The 10644-nt window shown below is 35.4% G+C and overlaps 1 protein-coding gene across 1 annotated transcript; it reads left to right on the top strand.

The window, feature by feature from the left end:
- On the top strand, positions 1-8673 carry LOC137810767 (ran guanine nucleotide release factor, putative (Mog1/PsbP/DUF1795-like photosystem II reaction center PsbP family protein)). Its single transcript, XM_068612189.2, has 9 exons — positions 1-362; positions 466-605; positions 833-950; positions 1055-1090; positions 1180-1317; positions 1999-2085; positions 3769-3816; positions 3900-3976; positions 8269-8673. The coding sequence occupies exons 3-9, from the start codon at positions 876-878 to the stop codon at positions 8402-8404; spliced, it is 597 nt and encodes a 198-aa protein (XP_068468290.1). The 5' UTR covers positions 1-362; positions 466-605; positions 833-875; the 3' UTR covers positions 8405-8673.
- Positions 8674-10644: the final 1971 nt, after the last annotated feature.

Genomic DNA, 10644 nt, shown 5'->3' on the forward strand with positions numbered 1-10644 from the left:
AGAAATGGATGGTGCAGGTGAAAGATATGAAGTTGCACGAAGTGAAAGCCCTATGTAACCCATCTTAACTTTTACACTCCCTCTCACTCAACCCATTAGGTCCACCAAGCCCAGCCCAATACACGACCACCCACTCTCCCTCACCCTCTCTCACTCTTCACTCTCACACACTGGTCTCACTCCAAAACGCTGGTATAACTCTCACATTCTCTCAACAGCACTAACTCTCTGCACGCCGCCGCACACTGCCTCACGCCGCCGCCTAGTCCGGCGAAGACGCGACGAGCGTCAACGGCGCCCGCAACAACGAGCTGCGGCCTCCCCGATCACCTGCGACGGCCTCCGCCTCGTGACATCCTCAGGTAGGTTATTGTGTTGATTCTCTGACCTAGAGTGGGTTTAAATGGGTTAACCCACCAACCCTGGTGGGCTGGAACGGACAAAATGTTTACAGCTTCATTTCAGGTGGGCCGGGTCAGCCCGGTTAGTAGGTGGGCCAAAATGGGCTGGGCTGCCTAAACCTACTCTAGGTAGCAGTGGCAGAAGAACATACTGGTGCTTCTACCTTTGCTGGTGCTTCTTCTCGCGTAGTTTGATTCCTCCAGGTATTTTTACTCCGAATTTGGATTCTCTGCTGTGTTTTTCGTAATCTCAAATGTTTTTTATAGCCACTACTGTGTTTAGCTTTGCACTTTCATGTGGGGTTAACTACCAACTTATCGTTCCCTAAATCAATAATTATAAAAAAGAATTGATTTTTTGGGTTCCGTTAACTTGGTTCACGTGAATTGCTTACATGGGGTGGTGATTTTGCGCTTTTGATGTAAACTAGGGTGGTTGAGGTGCTGTCCCCTGTTCTTTTCATTAGTGCAAATATGCCACAAGATATTACTTACCAACACCCTTTATTTGGTGGCAAAATATCTTGCACGTTCCCCAACAGGTTCCAGGTCATTCATTTTTGTTTTGTTTTGTTTTGCATTTTCCTTATATTGGAAGACACTGTCTGTGACTTTAGTTTTGTTGAAATTAAGGTTATGGTTATTTCTTGTAGGATGTCAGCGACATTCGAGAAGTACCTGGTCATCAGGTCTTGTCATGCTTTTTTCTATTTGATTGTAATCTATGTTTTCCTTAATCTTTTTGCTGACTTGATTTTTGGGTATTGATGCTGTGTAGGAGGTGTTCGCAGACCCGAATCGAGACGAAAGCTTGATCATTGAGGTTTTGGAATTCAAGCCTGACATTGCTGATAATGGGAGTGCTGTATGGTTTCTTCAAGACCTTGCTAGTGAACAGGATGCTGAAGGAACTCTGGTATGTCGTCATTTCATTATGGTTTCGTCATATTATCAGATTGTTGAAGTGTTGCTCTGTAATTTGGTATATGGAAATTGAATTTTATTAAGCTCATCATATCCTATGTGTTGGCAAAGAAGATTTGTGGATTGAATGAGTGATACCAACAGTAGGTATGTTTTCTGAATATTTGATTGTTTTGCTTTTACCACACTGTATTATATCCAGTGAAAAAAATATGCTTTGGGGGCATGGTTGATTTAGTTCCATAAAGGGTGCCATAATTTCTATCGTATTTAATTTATCAAAGTTTTCTTATAAAAGTTTGTTTGTTGCCTAACGGTATATGATCTTTAACTTTGTTGAATGTTTTCTATGTATTTTAGGAGGTTTACCTGTCATTGATGTTTGGAAGACTCTGTTTTCCCTCTCAGCTCACTATAAACATTGTTTGTGATATTTTTCCTTTTAATTCCAAAGTGATTTGATTTATCAAAGCATTGCACTATTTCAATTGCTGTGTGAGAGCATGTATCATCTCCCGGCACACATTAACAGGAAAAGGAACTTCTTTAAGAGAAGATAGCTTTCTTTTAAAGCTATCCATTTAATGTTTTATTTGTTGCAAAATTTTACTGTGTTTCATGATTATCTAAGTTATTGTGTCTCATGATCATGTCTCCCCTTTAAATTGCTCAGGTTATTGAGCAGTCAGGAGTCCTGGAAGCACCTGGTTTGACATACTACAATACTCCTGCAGTTGTAACAACTGCAGTGGGTCAGATGGTAATGTTTCCATGTTTGTTTTGACCTTGATTTATGTTTCTACATCATTTCCTGATCATTTAAATGAGTCATCTTGGCATTAATGTTCATACATTGTTTCTTATGACTCCTCTGGATTGTTAATTAGATTTCACAATATACTTGCATTCGCGTTGTTATTTTCTGTATTCATTATTCACACATTGAGGGTGTGAAAAAACAATGCTACAAGTCCAAAACTGAATCCACTTAACTTCCTGCTTATCTAGTTTTTATTATTTATTACTCTTGATCTTGATATTATTTGATGATATCTTTATCACAAGGATTACTTATGTACTTGTATTGTAGCCTCTTTTTTTACTGCTGTGTTAATTGTATTTGTTAATTTGATTTTGCATCTTGTTGGCCACCCATACCTCAATACTATTAAATTGAGATCCACCCTTAAGATTTTGCACTAATATGGAGAAAATTTAGCTGCCTATTCATCAGTGTCAGTCTAAGTTTGCTTATGAATTTTTCCAGTGTAGTGATGCTTGGACGACTTGCTTACAGATGAAGGATAGTTTTTAGTCTGCTTACCACTTTCTTAGATATTCACATGTGTTGATCTCCTTATTTTCTGCATAGTGTTTAAATTTCCAATCCATGCCTGTAATTTATTGATTTTATGGATTCTGCTTGTATTGTGAAGAACTCGGGCATTTATCTGGGAATAATGATTAACATTTGGTTTGATATATATGCCTCTGTATATGTCTATTTTGAATCTGACATTATCAAATGCGACATTGAGTTCCATCTATGATATGTTCAATTTACTCAATAACCCTCTTGAATCAGACATGTCACGTGCCTCTCCATGGTTATAAAGCTGCATATTGTAGTTGGCCCAAACATCTGATCTGCATATAAGCTAAATAAAGATGAAGCCCTAGAAATCTTTTGTGTGAAAATAATGTTTGTTTCCCCAGCTGCGCCATTTATTTATATTATTATTTCAGTAAAAATAATTTGAAGGCTACAATTTAGTGCCTTGATTGTCTGAGCCTTTTTAAAGATTCCTATTATTTTTATTATAGATTATAGACTGCAATATTACAAACATGCCAGCTTTTCATTAATCCATCTGAACCCTACAAGTTGTTTGAACTTGCAAAAATGATCCTTATTTCTCAGTCTTGACTTGCAAACAACAGAAAATACTCTTGGATTTTAGTAACTTCAAGACAGGGGAAACTAGCTAACTTTACATAGTAGGATAAAACTTTTGTTGCTGAAGCCAGGGAAATTTTTGAATTGCATATTATTTCCTATGTGTTTGTGTTATTTTGGATTTACAAAGATTTTTTTGTCTGATATTCATCTTGAAGCTATACAAGCGAAAATACATGTGTTAGTTATATTATCGGTGTTTTAATAGTGGATTATTTGTACTAGCTAAATTTGATACTCTGGCTGATTGCATTTTGGATGTTAATATCAATTTAACTCACTTGAAGGTTAAAAATATGATCTCGACCATCTATTCCCATTTCAGTAGCTGTCTTTTTATTTCTTGTAAGAGAAAATTGATACTTTTTTCATATGACCATTTTGCAAGATTGTTCTATACATAATATGTGCATGTGAGTGTTTTCAAGAGTTTTGTGCCACTGCACATGTTTTTAATCACTTATTGTCATATGTAATTTTTGGCAGGCTATTTCTAAAGGTCGGCAAGGAAGGGAAGCACAAAATATTGTGAAAGTAGGTTCTGCATTACTTCAACATTTGCTAATGCTAATTTGACATTGTTCCTACATCGATTGATCTTTGATTCATTTTTTCAGGTTTATTTGGCAAATTTACGTCTTAAAGAAGTTGATACTGATGTTCTAGTCACTGCATATGAGCCAATTGTTATAAAGTAAGTGTAAGAAAGACAAAAGCAAGAAAAGGAAAGGAATTTCTATTTCTGAAAATTGTATAAGAAAAACCCACTCTTACAAGAAAGAGTAGCAAGCATATATAGAAAACCAAAGTAACTGATATAACTAAATCAATTATTCTTTTAATGTGTTATCACCCCCTGTTAAACTGAAGGTGTGATTGATTGACACCTTAAGTTTATGTCTAAAACTATTGAATGAAGTGGTAGAAATAAGGTTGGTTAATATGTCTGCTACTTGGTCCAAGGAGATGGATGAGACGAACTTGCTTATGTTGAACATGATCTCTAACAAAATGAAGATAAGTTCAAAATGTTTGCTTTAGGAATGCATGACCGGATTGGCTAAGAGGAGAACAACACCCACGTTGTCAGAATAGATAGTAGGAACAATAGTGACTAAACACAACTATTGAAGCAAAAAAGATATCCACCGTATTTCAGATAGAGTGCTAGCGACACTGTGATAATCTACATGTGTTGCTATGTGAAACAACTATTTGCTTGTTTGATCCCCAATAAATGATATTGGATCCAAGATAGATACAAAAACCTGTTGTATAGTTGCTATCATCTAGATTTGATCCCCAATCTGCATCACTATCCTACATTAGAAAGATTATATGAAGAGTGCAATGATATGCCAAAATGAATACTACTAGCAAGATAACGAAGAATTCGTTTCAGTGCTTTCCAGTGATGTTCCTTCGATTGATGCATACTGACAAACTTTGTTAAGAGAGAAGTTTAGCTCAGGTCGTGTGATGGTGACATATTGGAGAGTTCCAACAATGGACCAACATAAAGTTGGATCTTCAAAGGATGTTGAACCATATTGTGTTAGACGAAGAGATGTGATCATAGGAGTGGGTTGAGCTTTACCTTCATGTATGTTTGCACATTGCAAGATTTCTTTAATGTACTTGGTTTGAGAGAGATGTAGATGATCAAATGATATCCATGTAGTTTCTATGCCAAGAAAACAGTGTACAAAATCAAGATCTTTTAAAGCAAACACATTGTGGAGTGAAGAAATTAGAGAAGTGATTTCACATGTAGAAGAGTTAGTGGCAATAATATCATCTACATATGTTAAAATGAAAAGAGTGGATAAATTCTGAAAATGTGTAAATAAAGAAGGATCACTCTTAGTAGAAGAGAATCACATTTGGATTAAAGTGTTGCTTAATTTTTGGAACCAAGAACATGGTGCTTGTTTAAGCCCATATCTTTGTGCAGTTTACAAACTTGACTAGGATTGGAGGAGATAAAACCTGGTGGTTGCTACATGAAAATTGTCTCTTGAAGCTCACTGTGCAAAAAGACATTGTTTATATCAATTTATCAAATTGGCCAGCTAGAGGAAACTGCAAGAGCAAGCAGGATCCGAACTGTGTTGGCTTGATCAAGGGACTAAATGTCTCTTTGTCATTACATCCATGTACATGATGAAAACCTTTTGCAACCTAATAGGCTTTGTATCGTTGAAGAGTGCCATTTGCATTATTTTTGTTTCAAAAAACCCATTTACACCCTACAAGGTTGCTCCTTGTGGAAGATTAGTGAGAGTCCATATTCCATTTTGATTGAGAGCATTATACTCGGTTTGCATAGCATTGAACCAATGAGGGTCAATTAAAGCTTGTTTAATAGTAGTTGGTTCAATGGAAGTAGATATAGTGAAGAGTTTGGGTTTGGAAATACTTAGTTTTGATCTTGTGATCATGAAATGGACATTGTGAACAAGGCAAGTTGGAACATCATTTTGAGATGCAGATGTAGGGGAATTATCATTCAAAGCAATTGATGTTGAAATATCATTAAGAGGTGTAGAAGCTAGTATTTCATGTGGCATGTGATGTATTTGGTGTAGGTTAAGATAAAGGTGAAAAAACAGGTTGCATATGACAATCGAAAGTCATAGCTGCAAAATGTGGCTTTATAACAGTTATAGGCATGCTACTTTTGATATAAAGGGATTGTTACAGCCTCGCTTCTGCGCTTCGAACACATGCCCGACAGGGACACACAGTAGATACGTGCACGACACGGTGTCATACACACTTCCTTGGGTTGGACACGACCCAACTTTTTGACACGTCGGAGATGACATTGTCCACCTCCTTACACGTTTGTCACACAAAAAAACTAGCAAGAAAAGAGAAAACGACATCGTAAGTTGTAGTGACAATGCTATTTCACACAAGCTCACAATTCTCATACTCTTCCCACTGAGTACAATACGGCGGTGGCTCGGGCTTCCGTCTTTGGAGGCGAGAGGTTGACGACGTCGAACAGCAGGGGAACGTGAACGATCTCCAGAATTTCCTTGGATATGAGCGACGTGGGGGATGATGTGGGCACGACGGTGGTGGTGGCACCGATGAAAGGTGATGTAGAGTGAGGGACAGAAGAAAGAGGATGAGGAATCCGGCAAAGAGTGACTTTTTATTTTGGATTTAATATTATTATTTAATTTCTATTTTTCAATTTGAATTTAAATACGATTTATTATATAATTATATAATATTATGTATTTTTTTTATAATTTAAATATTATATTTTTATTTTAATTTAAAAAAAAAAATATTTTTTATAATTTAAACCTATTTTTAAATAGTAAATTAAAGTTTTATTAAAGATTAATATTTTAAGATAATATTAAATTTTTACTTAAGAAAATAAATAAATATTAAAGATAATATTTTTTATAATAATCTTAAATATAATATATTATATGACAATAAATATAATATAATATACTATAAAGTATAAAATAACCATAAATAACATAATGTGTATACCATGTTTATTGAGAAGAGGCAAAGGCTTAAGAATCATTCTGCATTATCGGAGTGATTGGTTTGATTTTTATCAAAGGTCTTCAAAAGAATAAACATAGAGGAAACTTGAGATTTAGGGTGAAGAAGATATATCCAAGTAAATTTAGAATAAGCATTTAAAAAGGTTATGTAGTATTTTGCACCACTTGTAGTAGTCACAGGAGCAAGTCCCCAAATGTCAATGTAAACCAATTCTAAGGAACTATATGATAAACTGTAACAGAGTCTTTAGAAGATAGTTGATGCATCTTTGCTCTAACACAGACATCACAGAACATCAAAGATGGGATCTTTTTGACTAAATTGAATATTGTTATTCGTTAAATAATCTTCTTAATATCAAGAAGATAAGTTGTAACAATCCTATCCTTTTTAGGTGTACATAGTTGAATCTTTAGTTTCTTCACTTTGGCTCTTGACTAAGAAGCATGATATACATGCAATTTGTTCTAGATGTGGGATGAAGAGGAGAGATCTACCATTTGAGTGAGAATGGACGAGTCCATCGAGGCAGGAAGCCAAGCAATGAAGAGTTGATCTTGTTGCTCATAGTTGAGATATTCTTGATCGATGATATCATGAAGGCCATTGACTTTGGTAAGATATTTGACCAAACATGTTGGCCTTCCAAGAACATGAACAGTTGTAGTTCTTTAATAGTGTGCCAGATTATGTCAGCAGTGAGTTTAAGAGAGATAGGCGAAGACATGTGGAAGAGAAGAGGAAACAATGGAAGAATTTTCAGAATTATGGGTAGGAGAAAAAATGGTGGAAACCATGGTAGCTCTGGATACTGTGCAAGAAAGACAAGCAAGAAAAGGAAAGGAGTTTCTATTATTAAAACTGTATCAGAAAAAAAAACGACTGTTACAAGAGAGTAACAAATATAGTAGAAAACCAGAGTACCTAAATCCTAAATCCGTTATTCTTTTACTGTGTTATCAGGAAGTTCTAGAATATCTTTTTTTTATGACAATAAGCTCTTCCCAAAATTGTCCTGCAATTCAAGTTATGACTGATTGGGTGAGTTCTATAGGCGGATGTTCAGGTTTTGTTCAAACTTTTTTTGGACTAATTACGCTCATCCCTGTAGTTTAAAGCCTAATGAAATTACACCCTATACTCGTTCCCTTTTTGACATTACTTTGACCTCTCTAATTCATACATAAGAAATCAGGAGGTTTGTGCCAATAAAAAAGATTTTTATTCTGATATATATACACAATTATGTAGGTTCAATTTATCTCTCCTTTGGGTTGAAAATATCCCTACTGGTCAATATGTTAACATGTAATCGATCGTTTAAATCTTCAAATGCTAGAGTTAAGCAGATTAGAGATCAAATAAAAAATCAAATGAAATATCATCTGAACTAATGAAAGCTACGTCATGTGCTACATATATTTTAATTATATTCTATGTCTTCAGCCCTTTGAGCGAAAGCGCAGACACAGTTGGTGCTGGTGTAGCCGTTCCAGCTGCTCAAGTTGGATGTACGCCCATGGATGACGTCTTTAAACTGGCTGTTACAAGCTTCAGGGTTCTTGACTGGAGTCTTTTTTGATGCAAGACCCTAGGTATGCTGGGAGCTAGCTTTTGCAAAACTGTGTGGAGCCAGGCTTTAGCATTTTTATTTTAGTGAAATTTGGAAAAGAAGGTGCAAATGCCATTTTGATCACTGTATATTCCTCATGTGTTTTCTCTTTGGTCCGTAAGCACTCATTTTTTGGCATTTGGTCATTTTCATGATTTCATATAGTTAACTTGTTTGGATTGTCACTTGTAACTGGATAGAATAATGTGTTTGGTAATGTCAGTGACTTTTCCCTTTAAGGAGGTGGTAGATTGGAGTTTGTAATAATGGATAACGTTATTTTAGATGTTGCTTTATACCCAGCAACCTGGGACAGGAACAACGTGCCTCTTGGAAGCACTGTGATTGCAGCACAAAAGGGCCATAGCCACCAGCTTGTACGTGGTAGGGTTATGTATTATTGAGTTTTTGTGGCAAAGTAGTTATGGACAAAATGATGAAACACTTGAAGATAGACGACTTGTAGACAAGCTTTGCCTACTATAGAACTTCCAAATCAATAGGTGACAGACATGTTTCGTGTTAGAGATGAACTTGCATTTAAAAGTGTCTTTATACAAGTCATACATCAATTTGAGTACTGAAGTTATAGTAGATAATGATAGGATTTCATGACTGAACAGGATTGAATGACAACAGTTTTAAAAATACTATACAATAAATGAATAATGTTCTGGTATTTTTTTTAGCTTTTTAAAAATAAAATAAAATTTTGTAGTTTTTTTAAAGCAGTTTTATTCATTAATGTTAAAGATAAAATAAGTTATGTTATGTATCTTCCTGTGATATACAGCACACTATCAAACATCATATGGAATGAAAACTTCAGGTATTCCATGTCCTTGAATTTGAATAATAGATTGTTTGGTTCAAAGTCTTAGACATGCTTTTTCATGTTTACTCAAGCTAACATATCAGTGAACTTGATTGTCTTTTCAGCGAGTTTTCAAGCATAAGAAAACATTTGCTTTTCATTCTACTACAAGCGATCTTTAGAGCCTGCCATATACAATGGATTCTAATGCTCTCTTGTCACAGAATTTCTTTGCAACTAAAATTTCAACATGCTATCTTTTTCAGTTGCTATGCAATGATTAATTAATTGGTTGAGAGTTGAGAGTTGAGAGTTGATAGCTGACACACTCATGTTGACAGTAATGGACAAGCTCAGAAGCTTGCTTCAATCTAGGAACTGTACTTGCCCCTTTTAGAAGGTACATACAAATCTTTAGGTTGAAAAATTTCCAAGAAAATATGGCAACCATTGAAAAATTAGAAGCAGGATCTGAGTTCCAACTTTCAACCATCTTAATCCATGCAAATTCTATCTTTGTCAGGTAACACAGTGAGAGTAGAGTTTGGATTTCACATGTAACCAAACTGAGTTCTGTGCAGAGGTTTAATTAATGACTGTGTCAACTGGTGAATGATGCAAATCATTAGAGGTGGCACTCTTAGGACCCCAAAAGTTACAACTATGATGTTGTGATGAGTCAATCACGTGTCATGCAACTAGTTTGAAAAATAATGCATTCTATGGACCCACCCAATAAAATACACGATATTGCAGTCTTCATAGGCAGATGGTTTCACACAGAGTGTGAATTTGGAAAGGAAAACTGCTGGAAATTATTGGTGACCAATCAACGTCAAATCATTGTCAAATCTCTTAAGATCAAGGTGCTGGCTGCCACACTGTGACACTCACATACATCCATGGATACCCTTATACTGCACACCGTTAAAGAACAAACCAAAATTAAAATTTTCCCTGAAATTCCATTGGAACGAACAACTTTAGGAAAGTTGATGGTACCACTTTTTTCCGTCAATTTTGCAATGCTTTCTCAAGGAACACTAACGGAATTTTTGTCGTAACATATTCCAACATTTTTTCTGTTAAGAAAATGGATGATAACACCCCAATTTCATTGTAATCTTTCAAGTTAAATGAATTTGCAGTATTATTACTTTGTAGTTCTGACAATAATAACCAATAAGAAAGCTCCTCGTCTCAAGTAATAAGCCATGGATTTTGAATGTGATGTGAATAGAAAGGATAAGAAAGGTTTATATTCGTTGTAATTAATGAAAAGAAAAAACAAAGTGAGAGAGAAAACTGCCGACAATGACCACCGCGGAGTTAATAGCACTCAATTCTTTTGTATCCATACTTCAAAAAATATCAACAATGATAGCAAAATGTTGTG

The sequence above is a fragment of the Phaseolus vulgaris genome, chromosome 2 (assembly GCF_051622355.1).
Source record: "Phaseolus vulgaris cultivar YP4 chromosome 2, ASM5162235v1, whole genome shotgun sequence".
In the NCBI taxonomy this organism is placed as follows: Eukaryota; Viridiplantae; Streptophyta; class Magnoliopsida; order Fabales; family Fabaceae; genus Phaseolus; species Phaseolus vulgaris.